This window comes from Lagopus leucura, unplaced genomic scaffold, assembly GCF_019238085.1.
Source record: "Lagopus leucura isolate 7727_CA_CO unplaced genomic scaffold, USGS_WTPT01 Super-Scaffold_100159, whole genome shotgun sequence".
Classification (NCBI taxonomy): Eukaryota; Metazoa; Chordata; class Aves; order Galliformes; family Phasianidae; genus Lagopus; species Lagopus leucura.
This window is the reverse complement of record NW_024962335.1, coordinates 36,181,746-36,201,389: the sequence shown is the minus strand read 5'-3', so window position 1 is coordinate 36,201,389 and position 19,644 is coordinate 36,181,746. Positions and strand designations below refer to the sequence as shown.

General features: G+C 37.1%; 1 protein-coding gene across 1 annotated transcript in view; it reads left to right on the top strand.

Annotated features, from left to right (window-relative positions):
* ANO2 (anoctamin 2) overlaps positions 1–19,644 on the top strand; it is a 160,916-nt gene that overhangs the window by 23,019 nt on the left and 118,253 nt on the right. Inside the window, exons 4-10 of the mRNA XM_042889949.1 lie at positions 64–162; positions 2,225–2,373; positions 4,003–4,057; positions 4,912–4,960; positions 10,499–10,554; positions 11,362–11,403; positions 18,332–18,396. Coding sequence (XP_042745883.1) covers positions 64–162; positions 2,225–2,373; positions 4,003–4,057; positions 4,912–4,960; positions 10,499–10,554; positions 11,362–11,403; positions 18,332–18,396 — 515 coding nt within the window. The remainder of the gene's footprint in view (positions 1–63; positions 163–2,224; positions 2,374–4,002; positions 4,058–4,911; positions 4,961–10,498; positions 10,555–11,361; positions 11,404–18,331; positions 18,397–19,644) is intronic.

Genomic DNA, 19,644 nt, shown 5'->3' with positions numbered 1-19,644 from the left:
GAAACCTGATTACTGTATTCTGTTCGATAATATTGAAATTTGTTATTTTCACACATATTTCAGAATAAAAGCCAAGGACTGAACTTTGTTCGTATTCATGCAACTTGGCAAGTACTTAGCCGAGAAGCAGAACTCCTTAAAATAAAAATGCCCACTAAAAAGGTAAATATCTTCCATTTTATAAAAACTAGTTTTATGTCTGAAGGAAGAATGATCAGAAACACAAATGTTTTGAAGCTCTTAGAGGTACACTATTCTAAATCACTCCAAATGACATGTAATACTTATTCTTTCATTTTACTATTTTGTGATGATTTAGTTTTCAGAGTTGAATTTAAGAAGGGAATTTCTGAGCGGATTTCAAAGGCCCCAGAGGCAGCTCGCTGGTAGACCATGTTTTGTAGAGTGACAACAGAGGAGAGTTTTGAGGAGGGATTTGCAGTTTAGAAGGCAATAGCTATTCAGAATTTTGCCAAGGAACTTTCTTCAAAGGTGAGGTGCAGTATGTTATGATAGTGAAGGCATGTCTGTAGTGTTTTGGTTTTTATTTAACAGTTGTTCTCACCCAGTAAAAGATGCCCACACCTTAGAGTACTACTGTCCGTCACTGTTAGGGATTTGGCCAAGATAGTCTTGCATATTCTTTATTGTAAGAGTAAGATTAAACACAGTCTCCCTCAACAGTTTACTTATAGTCAGCCTCTGAAAATGAATAGGCTTTGGACAGCTACTATAAGTTGTCCTTTCTGCTTTTATACTTGTTTTTTTCTCAGTTGCAGAAATTGAATATTACCAGCTAAATAGAGCAAGCATGGCATGAAAATTCTGTTACTGTCTTAAAATTTTTGCAAAGACAGTCAGGAGATGACAGTCAGTGGGAAAAGACCTGCTTTGAAAAACTGAAACCTTGTATTTCAAAGATTTAGCAATAAAAAATGAAAAAACAAAAAATCAGCCATTAACAACAAAAGGAAAAGCATTTCTTTCTTTTATTTTAAAAGCACAAAATTTTTTTCTGTGATGTTATTTTTATTTATCCAAACAAGTAAAATCATAAATAAAGGATTTTCAGTGGAAAGCATTCATCTTTAAACATAATAAGTTGGTTGCAAAGAACTACTTTGAAACATTCAATTTTAAAACATCTTTCAGGACAAATGACATTCTGGTGCTGTCTGAGAAAATTCAGCTATATGTGTAACTTCTGTACAGGACTGAACCGTTACAACTGTTACTTTTGATGAATGAGAATTCACCACACTGGAGCAAATTAGATGCACCAAATATTATTAGATGCGTAACAACCTCAAACAAGAAAATAAATTCCCCAAAATACTGTAAGTTAAAGAATGTCTAAGTTTCCAAGGATCCTAACTGCAGTCCTTGAAAAAACTTGAGAATGTGCTAAAGGTAGAGGATCAGACTATCTAAACATTATGGAGACTTAAGATGCTTAATTAAGGAATTGCCATAAAGCCACAAGCCAGGCATCCTCACTTTTAATGGTAGGTGTATGTGGGTGCCATGTATGAGAACTGCTGAGTCACGGCCTGAACCTCTGATTGATCATCTGAGGCAAGCAATGAGTCAGCCAGAGAAGAACAGGTGAAGGCAATTCACCTGTGCTGCCTGGCTCCACCCCTCCTAGACCTATTGAAGAGCTAGCTACCAGTAGGGAGGGATCTCTTCTGAGATCTGCTCTGCTGGAGTTTTGCAAATGAGCCCAGGATAGGGGTAAGCTTTCTATCTGTTCTCTTTTTGTTATCATAATCTGCTTTGCCAAACTCTCTTGTGTATTTTGTAATTATACCATCTTAATATTTGTTTATTATACAGCCATTAGACAAAACTAGCAATTATTATCCAAAAATAGCATTTATTCTTGGTAGTATCATTGACAGTGATTAAAATTCTTTCTTGCTTTGTCTGCCTCTCTATTTCCAGTTGCAGTTACAAAGTCAAAATCATTGCTCTATCTTTCTATCATACCCTTGCAGCTTCTAGCTGAGGAGAGTTAGTAAAGGTTTTTCTTGTGCTATCAGTTTTCTTCTGCAAGAAGCTTATGTCTCTGGAACTGAAACCTTGGCAAATTCAGGTGCTTGCTCTTACATTAGAATTTATGTTAAGGTGCTTATTTTAAATATAGAATTATATATGTAGGTTATTATATATGGTGGGGTTTTTTTTGGAAGTCATGTTCATATGAGACATTTTACTTACTCAGATGTACGAAATCAAAAAAGAAGAGGGAATAATCAAAAAGTTAAGTGAAATATGGTGCAAATTGTCTGAACCTCTGCAACCCCAAGTGCCACAAGAAGATACCAGGATGAAAAGCCTGTCTTATCCATTTTCCAGAGAAAAAATGTATTTGTGAGTACCTTAAACTGTAAAGAGCAATGAATAAAACTAGGAAAAATGACATAAGAGATTTTCAATCAAAAAACAGAAATTTGTTAAGATTGCACCATTTCTGGGATTTCTATGAAAATGCGCATTAACACTGACATCAGTTTCAGAGGATTAAGAGAAATCTAAGTTGAAAAGAATTTTGTCAATGTTCTTCTTTCTGCTAGGTAAGGCACTTAAAGCAGTGCAAAAATAAATTAACTATGTTCTTATAATGAACTGTAGAAACATAGCAATAAATTTGTGGTTAACAGGATAGTAATATTACTGCTTGTTTTGAGACAAGAAAGATTATATGGAAATTTGGTAATATATTTCCTCTTGCAAGATTTATTGTAGTATGAGACCTCTCCCAAGAGTAATACCTCCTATTATTATTATTATTATGTTGGCCCACAGAATCAGAAGCAGATATTAGTGGTATGGAAGTAAAGGTTGAAATTTCCCAACAATATTCCATTACATTTTGTTGCCATAAGACAGACAGTGCAGTCTGACAAAATACTGTCTGTCGTGTAGGTGTGTATGAAACAGAAGTGTGAAAATGAATTCCTCCTTGTGGAAAAAATTAAATCTATTGACACTTGCTGAACATTTATGGAGATGAAACAGTATATGCCAGCACAGTGAGGTGATGAGTAGTGTGTTTCAGCAGAGGCAGCAGCAACATAAAACAGAAAACGCGTTCAGGGCAGCCAAATAGATTTTTTTACAAGTGCTGCATGCAGGCTCTTCTTCATTGCTGGCAAAAATACATAGTTAATGGCAGTGACTATGTTGAAAAATAGCATTTTGTATTTAAGAATTAATTCTATCAAATAGTGTCTTTGTGCTTTTTTAAATTTATTGTAGCTTCCATGGAAATAAATAGGAGTTTGTTTTTATCCAGAGTGACTACATAATTAAAGTTTGGCTAGCAATATGAAGATAAGAAATTCTTGACACTTTCTCTTTCACTCAGAATAATATATCTGGATGTTATATATCTCACCCCCCTCACCCCCCCCTTTTTTTTTCCCCTCATGTTTTTCCTTGGGCTTATGTGTGAAAAAACAAATTAAGTGAAAAATAAAACATATCATTTATTGTGTCCTCTTTGAAAACTTTTATTAATGCAAAATACACCAAAAGTAAACTAGGGGAATAAATTGGGAAGGCTAATTTAACAAATGATGATTCCAGTGGAAGTGTTATTTTTAAAGCAAGTGAAACATTGACTGCAGAAGAATAATAAGCATATATATATAGATTAGGCAAGTTAGAATGTCACATAATTGCATAGGGTTGAGACTATTTTACAAAGACTGAAATGTCAGTTTGTCTAAACAACAAACATTCTCCTTAAAAGAAAGGCATTTTACTTTAGTTAATATTTATGTACCTTTTGTGCCCACTGTTACTGCAGTCCCAGTAGAATTCTGAATGATGGGGCACAATATATCGTGCAGTTTCATCTTCATTTCCTTAAAACATTTCTTTATCTTACTTGCTGTGGTTTGTGAGTTCATCCTAAATCAAAATCTTGTATATTGTTTCATTCACTTCTGAAAACATACCTGATTGTTTTTTTTTTTTTCTCTTAACATTTTTCAGGTATAACATCAGAGATAAAGACACATTTTTTGACAATGCTACCCGCAGTCGACTAGTAAGTAAGCAAAAGTAACTTCTTGCATGGAATGAGATTTAATAGTGTTGACTACTTTGAAATACCATCATTTTATTCATTTCTCTTTTCCTATAAAGCACTAAGCAGTTAAGTGTAATATGAGTGTAAGCGTATATATGTAAGAAATGCTCTGCTGAAGCTACACAGTAGTCCATATAGTTTGGTGAGAGTAGATACTGTGGAAGGATGTACTGCTGACTCGAGACTATTGTTAAAAGTTGTCATTAAGTCTTACTTATTGCTGTTTAGTCAGATCCTCTTCCATGAAAGTGTCTCCTCTACAGTCCTATAGTAATTTACTTGCTTTGGTAGTCTTTGATGAGAAACCTTTTATCATGTTCCTGATGTTCTGTTTAGTCTCCAGAGGGATATCAAGGCAGGATTTCTCTTTATGGATGCTATGCAACTCCTCTCCAGCATACTATGTTTTCCATATACACTTTGGCTTCATAGATACAGTGTATATACAGTGTATAACAGTACATATCCTGATTACTTCTATATGTAGCTTAATGTTATACCTCCAAATCTGACTTTTTTTTTTTTTCTTAAAGTTGGACTATCTTGTGATTTTTCTGTAGTTTAAAACGCTCATTATACCTGAACTCCTTACACTTCTAATGGTTTTATAAGACTGTGACACAGCAGAACACAGCCTCTACATTACTGTCAGAAAATCAAATGGTATGAATTGTTATATCACTGTTAGGTTTTAACTAGTAACTGCAACAGAAGTTACTAATTCCTGAAGTTTCATTTTATTGCCTCCTCTGTGAGGAAGATAATTTTAAAAGACAATTTTTAAGTTATATCACTATTATTCTTTTTCATAGGTATATGAGATTTTGAAGCGCACTTCTACAAAGACCAGAAACAGCATGGGTAAGAAGGGAAGATAACCATGAATGTCCTTTTAAAAGGAATTGCTTAAGTATCTCAATGAATATTTGTAAAAAAACAGGTAAATGAGGATGCTGAAGAATGTCCTTCCAGAGGGTTTTATACATCAGTATCTTAAGACTGCCTTTGCCAAGAATAAAAGCAGGGTACTTGTCATAAGAGACTCCCTTCTGAGAGGAACAGAGGGCTCATTGTGCTGTCAGGTTTACTCACAGGGAAGTCTATTATCTTTGTGGCCCAGCTTAGGGAGGGCATTAGTAGTGTTCCTAGTCATCCTAGTTACTAGCTATTACTAGTTAATAGTGGTAGTAGTGGTCCTAGGAAGCAGCAAAACTGATTCTAGAAGTTCTTCATGATACCAAAGTATCATTGGGAAACCAATAATAATTTATACAAAGATGACCAATTCAGCTGGTGATGAGATTCTCTGACTGAAGACTCTCCTTCTCAGGAAGTGACATTTGTCAAAAGACATTCTTCCTTCAGAGGCTAACCCTTAAATAAGCCCAGGACCCTGGATCCACCCCTTACAGTTACAGGGAAAGGGCAAGTAAACTGCATGCAGCTGATCCTTCCAGGCTAGCCACCCCCTTCAGCAGGTATTCAATCATCAGTATGTGTCATGATGTAACAGTTCCCCTACACTCCACCCCTTCAGCATGAACAGTGATTCACACATTCACATACTTCAATTACAATATTGAACCAGTAGTTCTTGTCACAAAGTAATTAAAAAGATCTGATAATTCAGCCATGACATAACAGCATGAACAGTGACTGAACATGTTAATTTCAACTACAATATGGAATCAGTAGTTCTTGTCACAATGTGTATAATCAATGAATATAAAGATGTTATAAATATGAAATAAATCAAAGAGTTTGGCTAAGCTGGTTATAATAACAAATAATAGACAGAATGCTTACCTGTGTCCTGGGCTCACTATAAAACTCTGAGGAGGGATCTCCAAAAGAGATTCTTTCCCATTGGTAGTCAGCTCTTAAATGGGTCTGGGAGAGGTGGAGCCAGGATCCAACCCTTCTGGCAGCAAAGGTGAATTGTCTTCACCTGTGCTCCTGTGGCTAACTCATTGCTTGCCTCAGGTGATTAATCAGAGGTTCAGGCTGTAATTCAGCAGTTCCCATGCACTCCACCCCTTCATGCCGTGAACCGATGATCAGGTTGACTAAAGGCTAAGCTTTTCCTAATACAGAGATCCGTTATATTGCAACACTTACACAGTTTCCATCTTGATGCGTGTTGGTAAGATTCAAGATGAGTGATGATTGGTGAACATTCATATTCTTTTATGGGCCAGTGCTCAGTGATGTTACTGGAGGCGTGCAGTCGTGAGGTGCAGGTCCATCCTATATTCCAGACCATCACTGGGTGTTGCACATGACAGTAGCACTGGAACGCTCTGTTGGCATTTTGTTACTTCCAGTGATCCTGAAGGCTCAAAGACTCATGGGGATTAATACAGATGTTTCAGAGGTACCAGGAGGGGAAGGTCTGGTCTCCAGGGCAAGATACAGGCCGTATTTCTATCTTGGGTTAACACTTCAGCTTGTACTGGGGCATGTCCTGGCTGCCTGTACCACACCTTCTGGACGGATGTCTGAGGCTGCATAAATGTATCAGGCACCAAAAGGGGTGTCCTGATCTGCCATAGGGACATGATGGAGGTCCCTTTAGCGATGAAGATTGGACTGTTGACCACAATATCAGTAGACCTATGTACCTATGTAATACTGAGCCTTCAGCCTCCAATAATCTCCCCCAAGGCGCAAATAGGCCACACCACTTGGGTCCTACCTTCACCTTCCAAGGTCTTTACTCTATGGGTATCTGGATCTAAATTCTCAGGGTCAGGGAGCAGAATATTATTTCCATTACCAATCTGGGGTCTTACCTGATGATCAGTGCCCATAATTTGGATCCTAAGACCCATGTTGTCTGCAACATTCTCAGGGTACTGGGTCTGCCATCTCAGGGTCTTTCATTCAGGTCCTGCAAGGTTTCATACAGTCTTTTAATACATCCCTGCAGGGACTGGGAGTCTGTCTTCAGGGCAGCCTTAAGAATACCGTTATAACATTCAATGAGGCCTGCCCCCGTTGGATTATGTGGCAGGTAGAATCACCATTCAATGTTATTTTCTTCTGCCCAGCACTGTATGGCTTTAGTTGCACCAGGAAAATGAGCCCCTTGGTTGCTCTGGATGACTTGGTGTCTTGTAGGCAGACATCAGTTTAGTGAGTACCTTGATGGTATATGCCTGGTTTGCTTTCAGTACTGGATAGGCCTGCAGTAGCCCACTGGCAGTGTTAACGCAGGTCAGGGCGTATCTCACTCCCTCAGACTGAGGAATGGGCTCAGTGTAATCAACCTGCTGGAGAGGGTTGTGTCCTCTAGCAAGATGGGCTGTTGTTTCAGGCAATGATCTCGGTCTCATCTTAGAGCAACCGTGCAATCCCAGCATGCCTGGATGATGTCCGGTAGCTGTATGGGCAGTCCCCATGCTTTAGCAGCTGCCCACATTGTCTTCTGCCCTGCATGCCATAGCTTCTGATGTAACCAGTGGGCAAAGCTCTCAGATGGTGAATTCTCAATCCATTGAATTCGCACCAGCGTGTCAGCTTCATTGTTTCCTGGTGACTGTAGGGGTTGATGACCAGAAACATGGTAGACACATAGTCCTGTGTCTGACTGTATTCCACAAGTCTAACCGCATATCCTTGCCTCAGATTGGTCGGGCATGGATAGTCTATTCCTGGGTGGCCCACTGTGTAATCCATATAGTGAGCCCCTGGTACGCAGCCCAACTATCTGTACAGATATTCAGGATCATCACCAGGTTCCTTGGTTATAACCATCCACACGGCTTGCAGTTCTGCCCCTTGGCTGCTCTGAACAACCCCTTCATCAAGATTTTTTAACTGCAAGTAGGTTTTTATGTCCCTACTTGATGTGTCCATTAGGGAAGAAATATTGGGTATGGCTGCATGAATAGGTGGTGTGACCTTATTTAATTCCCTGTAATCCACTGTCATTCTCCACGTGCCATCCGACTTTCGCACTGGCCGTATGAGGAAGTTATATGGGCTGTGTGCAGGTCTTATAATGCCCACCTTTTCTATTTCCTGCACCGTTCTCGATATTTCATCTTGCCCACCCAGGATTCTATACTGCCTTACTTTAGTAATCTGGCACGGTTTCGGCAGGCAAATAAGCCCATGTTTCGCTTGGCCTCTTAATATTGCCTTCACTACCTGGATACTAATACATCTCTGCTGAAGTCTGAAGTCTCCCACAGTTGTTTGGAGAGCAAGACCCCATAGAATATCTATGCCCAGAATGTATTCCTGAACTGGGGCAATAGACACCTTATACTCCTGAGGTGCAAGACGCCAACCCCCAATTTTAACCACGTTTGGGTGACAGGAACAGTCTGTCCCCCAAAACCACCAATCATCACTCTGTCTCCATCAGATTTGTTTGGATCTCTGTAGATAATTGATGTTTCTGCTCCAGTGTCCACTAATGCCATAACTCTATGAATATTTTTTCGGGACCAATAAACTTCAATTCTACATAGGGCCTCCAGTCCCATTTGGAGGCCCTAGGGGGACTAACATCTCTCATCACACCATGAATTGTGCTATGCCCAATTGTTTTGCTTCCAATGGCTCAGGCATTGTGGCCTGAGACATCTGAGGTGGCTTTTTTTTTTTTTTTTTTTAATTAGGAACTATGAAATCTTTTAGGTTCCATGTTGTCGTTGGTATTCTCTCTATAACCCTTACCCTTGGTTTCTTAGGGCAGCTCTGAAATTTTTGATTGTCCTTTACTTGTCTCCAAAGCTGGAGAAGGACATGGTTGGGCTGGGGGTCAATCTTAGCAAATTGGACTCCAGCCGAAATTAAATCATTAAACATCTGTTTTTGGGAGACCCTTATGGGGAGCTATCATAGTGGCCCTTTTTGTGGTTCTGAACCACTGTCCATACCCTCTTCTCTTTCCATCTCCAGAGCTTCATGTCTGTTGGTTAGGGAGACTTCAGGGGCACAGGGAGGCTTCTCCTTCTGCCCTGAGTAGGGCCAAGGGTCCAGACCCTCTCTTCCTGCACAAGTTTTCCCTCTGTCAGTTTGGAAGCCTGCTTACTTTCTTCCCCTTGCTGGGACCTAAGGCAGGGCTTTATTCTGTTTTCCTAGGATTTTGTTACTTATTTTGCATAGGAAGTAGGATGATGATATTGGAAGTGTTTGAACAATATTTGGTTTTCATGAATCATCATGTGGTGGGAGGAAAATGACACTTCAAATACATTTGCTTGTTGATTTTTGCAGCTGTGTAGGGCTGATTTTGATTCTATTTCTACGATGTTATACACTATACATATATTTGTTTCTAGCATAACTATGAACTGCTACCAGCTTTCCAAAAGCAGAATGCTTTCAATAGAGGAATTGATATGATCCAAACATTAATATTTCCTTTCTATCTTAGTGCATGTAGGGATAAGGATATTTTGCATGTGCCAAGGGAGAAATGTATTGCTAATGCCCATCTAGGGTGTCTGCCAAGGGTTTTGCCAAAATATTTCAGAATGTTGTATAATTTGACTACCATTTGTTTTCTCCTAAGGACAAATGTTCTGATTACTTTCTGTTGGACACTGAAGCATATAGGTCTGAAATAAACTGCTAATCTTAACTGACATTTTATGGAGGAATTGTGTTCACTTCCAAATACTGGAAACAGAATAACTGTAAAAGTTCTAACTCTTGAGAGCCTGTAGTGGTCTTTGGATGATGTAATCATTAGGTAGGAATGCATTTGCTGAAACCCTTATTAATAAGGGTTCTCTGTGATACTGCTGTGTCCTTAAATCTTGCTGTTTTTTTTTTTATCAGACTTCTTTATTGCAATCTTTAGAAGTCAGCACTTCTTGCCGTGAAACATGCAGCTTTCCACCATAACCATGGATTAGATGAGAATTGATTGATATAACTCCTGCAAAGATGAGTTGTTTCAAACTCAGAAGGATGATCTTATTTATAAGAGGAAGGACAGAAACACTAGTATTTGGTTCCACAAAAAATAAACACAGTGTAATGTTAGTCAATGGAGAGCAGGAGTTTCTTACTCACAAACTTTTGTAAATGTATTTTTTATGTGTTTGTGTATCAGTAGGGATCCACGATTCTGATCATTATCTGGCTTCTGAAAGGGCTTCCCAGATATTCTCCTTCTCAGTCACATACTTCTTTTATATCAGGATGATAAAGTAATCAAAACTGTTTTTATATCATACTAGTTCACTCAAGAAAAAGCACATATAGAAATGAACTTTTCTATGAAAATATTTACCATAGCTGGATACTTCTATACTTCTGTGTTAGTAGATACTTATCTACATGATTTTGATCATTTTCAGTAAAATGTCTCAGTCTTTTATGTGATGTCATCAAATGAAATCAATAATCTTCTCTGCTTTATTTATTTATTTATTTTAGGTATTAGCACATTAATAGCAAACAACGTTTATGAAGCTGCATACCCACTTCATGATGTATGTATATCCCATTAAAAATTTAGTTCTCTCATGATATCACTCAATAGCATTAAGGATGTTCCAAAATCAATGCCTCCTGTTTTATTATGTTGGCCCACTGCATCAGAGGCAGATGTTAGTGGTATGGCAATAGAGATTGAACACTGCTTCCAATATTCCATTAAATTTTTTTGCCTTATGGCAGTAGGCAGAAGAGGGCCAATCTGACAAAATGATATCTAACATGGAAGTATATAAGAAGCAATGAAATGGAACTGAATTCCTCCATATAGAAAAAATTGCACCCATTGGCATTCATTGACACCAGCTAAGCATTTAATGGAGATAAAGTAGTAGATGTTAGCACAGTGAGAAGGTGGGTGGTGTGTTTCAGCAGTGACAATAAGATGAAAGACAAGCCACATTACAGATGGCCATGCCGATTATTATAAATGTGGTATTCAGGCTCTTGTTCACTGCTGGAAAAAAAGCATAGCTAGTTGTGGTGACTATATTTAAAAGCAGTGTTTTGCAGCTGATAATTTGCTCTATCAAATGATGTTATTGCGCTCTTTGTATATTTTGTAGTTTCCATGGAAATAAATAGGAGGCATTACTTTTGGAGTGACCTACGTACATAGACTTTAAAGATTATTTCCTGTGACAATGAAAATATATTCTATTTCTTTAGTGTGCAGTTCTAGCATTAAAACCTTTGTAAAATATGGTTCAGACTGTGACTTAAAAGTAAAATCTACACTGTACTAGCAGCTGAGCAATCTATTATTGAATATACTGTTTTTACTTTACATTTTCTTTTCCTAGGGCGAATATGAATACCAAAATGATGATATGAATGAAAGAAAGGTACAGTACATTACAAAATTAGTGAATTAGTGTAATGTTAGGTTTAATTTACTATATTAATTAATGTCCGAAATGTTGTCATAAGATAGCAACCAACATTTAGTCAAACAAATGCTTTTTCAGTGCATTTAACACTTATTACATTGTTTATTTTTCTGTCCTTTTGCACACTAAAATTTGTTTGTAAGAATTTCTATTACATTTCATTAAGTGTTTCAGTGAATTTAACTTTATGTAAATATCTTGAACTTCAAGGTTTGCTCCACATGCACAGAGAATATTTTTCAATCTATTGAAACGCAAAAGTAGTTCAAGAATTTACATGATTATTCTCCTTCCATAACCAAATGATGCTATAGATAAATAATTATGAAATTAAAACATGATTGTATTATTCATTTTATTATTCATTTACTTAAATTATATACAATTTAAAAAGTCTACTTTCAGTTACTTTGTAAAGAAAATGGCTCTAGCTGTCAAATGACTTGAAAATATATCACCTACCATCTGCACAAGAGAAATGGATGTGTGATCTCTTCAGACTATATTTAAAACATATACTTACTATTAGGAATGTGTAAAAACATTTAATTAATGGAATCCAATAAGAGACATTCCATTCTTTACTGTTTGTATTTTTTTCCTTGATATTCAAACAATAAGAATGTAAGTAAGGAGGGAAAACTGTGGGGAAATGAAGAAAGAACTGAATACTCAGTGTAGTTTCTGGGTGTAATTGCCACAAATTATGATAATTTGAACTCTTGATATTAAGAATGAGTTCATAGATCATACAGGTAAATTTGATTTCTCCAATAACAGGTAGGTAAAAATCTGAAAACATAATCTTTATTGCTTTTGTTAAATAGTGTTAATGTCAGCCACAAAATGTCTTCATGAGACATATAAAATTCCATTTATTAGTCAGACAAAATTGGAAAGCTAACTATGCAGAAGCTTGTGTACTTATGTCTATAATTTTGAACCTTCTGTTTGTGAAGAAATTGTCTCTGAGTAAGTGTAGTAATTTCATGCACGACAGGAGGGGAGAAGAAGGGGGAAAAGACTTCCCTGGCCCCTTTCACTCTCCCATCCCTTTTTTGGTGAGAAGAAAAACAAAAATTACCCAACTAAGATAGGGAGAAATATGAATTTACTACAAATGGTAACAGGATATAAGATAATAATATAAAAAAAGAGTTACAGGTAAATCAAACAAACAAACAAATCAAACAAATGGGAGATAAAGGTGTTTCGACCATACTGTGACCACACTGCCCAGATGTGAAGAAGAGTCTAGTTCACCTCTATCACCTGGAACTGGAGATCATGTAGGAAGTACTGTAGACTCCTAGGAACTGTAGTCTGTCTCTTCTCAGTGTATCTTCCTCTTGGAAAGCCAGATCTCATTAAGAATAACTGACACTATCAGTAGCTAAGAGCCAGAAAATGAAGCTTCCTGGCACCATGTTCCAGCATGGTTCTTAGCAGCTTGCTGCATGGTGTCATGATATGGAATACTGATAAAACCAGGAGAAAAAGTGTTAATGGTAATACATTGAGGGACTCTGAAAGTCAGAAGTGTAGTTTACTTCTAAGATTAGTACACTTTTTTAGAGAGAAGGAAAGTAAGCGATCAGTAGTCAGTGTAGGAAGACAGGGTAATATGAAAGAAGGGGAAAGAGGGCCTAAAAGCACTAATACCTAGAAAAGTATTCACCCTACTACTTATATTTTGTGTTGCCTTCATTTTATCCTGTCCAGTTGACTCAGCTATGAAGTATTAAGTATTAAAAATATAAAAGGGTCTTTTCAGAAATAATTCATTAATTATTCACGTTTCTGCTGGCTAGACGTTGAATCTGCTGTAGTATTTCTATGCATAACATCATCTGTTTTCTATCTGAATCTAATAGTCTCAATGTTTAATTTCCTGAAAGGCCTTTATCAGATTTAAAGGAAAGTGGGGCACTTTTGTGTTTTGTTACTCTGTTTTGCCATTTTAACTTGTCTGCATCTTCTGTTTCACTAGTCTGTAGTATAAACCCAAAGAATGATGAATAGAACCTGCCTGGAATATGTAAGCCAATAAGTCAGCAGTAATTAAGGTTAATACTTATTTAACCCTCTTCAGCATTTCCTTGGAGAAAATGCTCTATTTTCATGTGATTGCTTATGTCACATCCTACTAGAATTAGTAACGAACTGTCAATGAAACCCACTCTTTTCCTAACACTGCAATAATCTTTTCCTAAGACTATAGTAAAGATATTTCTCTGTTTCAGTGTGATTTCTGCTGTAGAAAAAATAAAAATAAAAAAAATTATAGCATATATTATTACAGCATCCCTAGATTATTAGAAGCAGATTGAAAAAATGTTATCATTAATCTACATAGAGTTCTGATTTAAGTGAAATTAATAAAATACAACAAACTATATTAGGAAACTCTTTTTAGAATTCATTTCAATTTAGTAAAAATCAGGAAAGGAAGCCCATTCCTTTCTCCATATTAATCTTAATCTTATAAAATTGTATTGCTAAGTCTAAGGGTTAGTGTATGCAACACATGAGTGGAAAATATCCATACCATAAAGTCACATTCAGTGTTATGTCTTTTGGAATTGACATAACCAGTGTGATTCTGCTGTCTGATAAAATGCCGCAGCAAACTGTTCCTAAAATGATTGAAATTTTAGAAGACCTGTCTTTCTGCTCTTCACTTTCAATTCTCTAGCTTTCAAGTAGTCCTAATAATTTAATAGTTTTAACATTCTTGTTTCAGTGAATGCACTTACCAGTAGGGTCATTTATGAAACTAAACCAGATTATAGGCAAGGGGTGATTTTAAGGAGGTAACCACAAGAATTCATATGAAAATATCAATGTGGCATCCAGGGCAATCTTCTTCAGCTACCGCTGAAGCTGAAGAAAATTGAGCCTAGTTTCACTATTTCTTCATACAAATGCAAAGCATTTTTCAAGGCTGTGCTCTGTAACAGCGATGTTCTATAAGATAAGATTCTACACTCTTTGAATCTCATTGCAGAATTTTCAATTTCTGCAACAGGGTGGGATTTACTCCCTTATCTAAGACCAGAAAGTATTCTGAACTGAATCATTAACAGTAACACATTGGCATAGCTCCATTTCCTTAAGTGGCTGCAACCAGTTTCCTTATTCTGAACAACAATGATCAGGTGGACAGGTGTCTGTGAGATTTAAATCTTAATTGCTCCATTGATATTTACCTAATCCTTTCACACAGCATTTGCAGGAGAAGAGGCATTTTAAACATTAGAAAAGTAAGAATGGGAAACCTCATAAAATAGTTAGATAAAAAATTCTATATCTTATCTTACTATTTTTTTTTTTTTTTTTAGGATTTTTGTAGTTTTCTTTGTTTCTGTTAAAGAAATCAATAGTATAAATATTTAATTTATCTGCAGAATGTACTCTGTTTTCTTTGTTCTGCTTTGTGTGCATGTGTTTCTTGCTTTGTCTTCCTCTCCTGCTATTTTTAAACTTACTGCCCAGTCCTAGCCAAATCTGACAGAATAGTAGAGATCTTCAAGGTATTGACTCTGCAGTTACATTGTTCCATACTTGTTACAGTTTCTGTGAGACCAGCAAGCCGCAGACAGTGATTACAGAAAGGGAACAGGTAGTCTCTTGCGAGACCCAGAAATTCCACACAGAAACATTCTTAAGATGTAGTTTGCTCTCTGTACTAGTAATGATGTAGTGCCTTATTTTTAAGGAGCTGACCTCACCTCTTATGTGTTACTCTTTTTTTCTTCACTCTCTGTTTTGTTTTTGAAATTACGGACAAAAGGCTTGACATGTCTTTTTGGATAAAACCATATTCTGCATTCACAATCTATAAATAATGATGGGATTCATTTACTTTCATTTATCAACATATCCTCGCTTTCATTTATTATTTTTTTTAATTAGTCTGTACTTCAAGAAATAATTTTCAATGAGTGTATTTTCTTAGACTGTCTATAGTCCTCCTGCAGCATAAAAATGTGAAAGCAATATAAAGAAATCAGGTGTTTCCATAGAAAGTCTTGTGGTTTTCTTTTTTGTTGTGTTTTGTTATTGTTGTTGTTTTGAAGTTAAAACATGATGAATAGCCATCTAAATTTGTTAAATCCTCTGATGCTTCCTATAAGCTTCCTCTGGTCTTCACCTATTTCTGAAAAGCCTGTTGAAAGCCCATTCTGAATTATTAGTAAGTATGTACACTGTTATAAAACTCACTACTATCACATTAACTCTTTTGCCAAATTATTAATCAGGTAGTGATTTCTAACCAGCAGCTGTCACTGGTTTCAGAACAATGTGATGCCTTTCATACCATAACTACTGATTTCCTTTCCAGGAAGTCTTTCTAAAGGACTGACACAGGTTTCTTTTTAAAATCCAACAAGCTTGTAACATGTAGATAACAGAAACAAAGCAGAAAACAAAGAAGATTATCACAAGTCCCTTGCCTATGGTAGCTGAGTGTATTGGGGTTGATATGGAGTTCTGAAATGTTTCCTCTTATACCTGACTGAGCAGTCAGAGGATAGAAGTTTTGTTCCTCCTTTTGTAGGACTTTTCTGGAGGATCTGCACTGCCTTTTCATAGAATCATAGAATCATAGAATGGCTTTGGTTGGATTGGACCCCAAAGATCATCCAAGCCACCTGCCGCAGGCAGGGCCACCAGATCTGGTACTAGACCAGATTGCCCAGTGCCCAATCCAACCTAGTCTTATCATCCTTCAGGGATGGAGCATCCACAACCTCTCTGGGCAGTTCATTCCACCTCGCCACTCTCTCAGAGCTTCACCCTGACATCCAATCTGAACCTTCTCTCCTTGAGCTTAAAACCATTCCCCCTTGTCTTATCACTGTCTACCCAAGTAAAAAGTTGATTCCCCTCTCCTTTTAAATACTGGCAGGCTGCAATGAGGTCTTCTTTCAGCCTTCTCTTTTCCAGGATGAACAAGCCCAGCTCCCTCAGCCTGCCTTTGCAGGGGAGGTGTTCCAGACCTCTCATCATCTTAGTGGCCCTCCTCTGGACCCATCCCAAGAGTTTCATATCTTTCCTGTATTCAGGTCCCAAACCGAGATTTTTTTATTATTATTTTTTTTATTTTTATTTTTTATTTCATAAAGTACACCAGATAGTGCTTTATGAGTGCAGAGTAGAGAGAGTCAATCACCTGCTTGTCCCTGCTGGCCACCCCTCTTCTGATGGAGCCTAGGATACCATTGTCCTTCTGAGCTGCAAGACCACACTGCTGGCTTGTGTTAAGCTTTTCATCCACCAGAACCCCCAGAATCTTCTCTGCAGGGCTACTCACAAGTTCTTCCAGTCTGTGCACATATCTGTGATTACTCTGACCCAAGTGCAATACTCTTTGCAATGTTGAACCTCATTAGATTCACACAGGCCCCCTTTTATGTTTGTCAGTATCCCTCTGGTTTGCGTCCTTCTGACCTGTAAACTGCACCGTCATCAGCAAAATTGCTGAGGATGCCCTCAAGCCTGTCATCAATGCCATTGATGAAGACACTGATGAGCACCGATCCCAAGACAGATCTTTGGGGTACACTGCTTGCTACCGGTCTCCACCTGGATATAGTGCCATTCACCACAACCCTCTGTCTACATCCTTTCAACCAATTCCTTATCCACCAAATAGTCCATCCCCAAATCCATATATCTTCGATTTAGAGATAAGGGTGTGGTAGGGAACCATGTCAAAGGCCTTGCACAAGTCCAGGTAATCTGGTTACCTTCCCTTTGTCCAGCAGTGTTGTCACTGCATCATAGAAGGCCACCAGACTGGTCAGGCATGAACTTACTTGAGAATGCCATTCTGGCTCTCGGTTCACCTGCTTATCCCTATGTACTTTAACATGCCTTCTAGGAGTATCTGTTCCACAGTTTTCCCAGGCACGGAGGTGAGGCTCACTGACCTGTAGTTTCCCGGATCCTTCTTCCTCCCTTTCTTGTTAATGGAAGTGATGTTTCCATTGTTCCAGTCCCTAGGGACTTTGCCCAACAGCCAAGACTTTTCAAATATGGTGGAGAGCAGCTCAGCAACTACATCAGCTAGCTGTTTTAGGACCCTGGGATGCATGCCATCCAGCCCCATAGACTTGTCTCATTCAGTCTCATGAGTCCATCTCATACTTGCTCTGCCCTTACAGCAGAGGAGGATTTACTCCCTCAGCTACCAGCTAGAGGTTCAGGGGTACAAATTTCAGGGACGTGAGAAATATGAGAATTCAGCCTTGGGGTTTGGCTGGAGAGAAGACCAAGGCTGCATAAGGAGAGAAGGAGATATAAATAGTGTCCACTGGACACAGTGGTCTCAATAGTTGCAGAAAAGTCTTGCCACGTTTCTTACGTCTTGGTATATCTTATCAGCTAACCAGTTTTGAACTCTTCTTGGCTCACTTCACCTTTTAGCTGAAAACACTGTACAGTACTTACTTGTGGTATAATTCCAGGCATTAAATAAATTATATTAAAGAAGAATTTTAGTGTAGGAGTATAATTGTTTCTTTCCAAAGACTTTCATGAGGCTATGGAATTTTTTCCCTTCTCTTTAAACACTTGTTTCTAACATTACAGTCTAATAAATATGATGTGGAGGAAGTAGGCATACGGAGAAAAGGCTTGTTTACCCCAAACTTGAATTCATGGCATGATTGAAATCTTCTACAGCTGTTAAAAAGAGTATGTGAAAGTTTGTACTGAATTTCAGAAAACTGTGTGGGTTTTGGTGGTTTGTTTTTGTTTGTTTGTTTGTTTGTTTTTGCTCCATTTATTTAACTTTTTGACAATGTCTATAAAAACTAACAAGAACAGTTATCTCAATTTCATTTTTTGTTTGTTCTGTTTTTATTTTATTATTTAGTTGCTGTATCGAGAATGGGCAAGATATGGAGTATTTTACAAGTTTCAGCCAATTGACCTCATAAGGTAATATGGACATAAGGACAACAGGAAACCCTGTTCTTATCTGATACAGATTAATAGAGTTCCTGTAGTTACTTCAGCATGTGACATCTTGGATTGATTGATACATAAGCAAAATTTCTACCTACTTTTCTGTAGTTCTGATGATAGCTTTCTTTCTGTATTTTGTGTTATCCTGAAGAAATATAATATTTCTGATTACTTTCATGAATTTTTATTGGACTGTGATCAAAGTTGTCAATAACCAGAAGCAGTTTGTGAAAGTATTTGTCAGTTTTGAAATTGATTTATTTTAATTCTGATTTTACAAATTTATTTATATGAAAACATCCATGTGTTCACAGTGTTTTTGCTATTTGAATTTGAATTTTTAAATTTATGCCATTCTTCAAACAGAGAAGTTAGATTTAAATATTGGCAAAGCAAAACCATCACACTTCTTAAGGAATTTCCATCATACCTATTAAAACATAAATAAAAGGAAAAAATCCCACAATATTTGTTGTATACTAGAAATTTTGGATTATAAAAAAATAAATGTACTGTGATATTAGCAAACAGCGAAAAAAAATACATCTGTTACTTGATATTTTTTCTACTTCAGAAAAAAATGTTTATTTCTGACTAATCAAACTGCAACTGGTCTTTATTACACAATTACCCCAAAGTGACTAGCTGCAAGAGCTAGTGTTAGTAATGTCAAGAAGCAATAACATTTGCAAAATATAATAATTATGTTTTGAATATTATCAAAGCCCTGCTTCGATATCATTTATCATAAACTGAAGTATTAAATTTATGACATGCAGAATTGAATTTTATGGACTGTAAGATGTTTCGAATTGGCAAATGGGAGACTGTTAGATCTTAGTGAAGTTCTGCAATTTCACAGAACTTTCCTCGAAACAGAAATTTCCCTTTTTGCCATAATATTTCCATGCAGAATTTACACATTTTTTGACAACTTTTACCTACCTTTTTCTAGGCCAGACTACTGGATGAACTATGTAAACCCAAAACTAGATTACAATACCTGGTACATTCTTAGTAGATTTTAAAAATCTTATGTTAAACCATGAAGAAATTCTCAAGTTTTACCAGACTCAGCAACTTAGCTGAATTAAAAATAGAGGCACATCTGCTTCATCTTCATTTATATCTTGTTGTCCTCATTACGATGTTATATTATATGATTTCATAGAAATTCTGTGGGAAAGAAAAAAATGGTCCAGACATGCAATTGATTCTCTG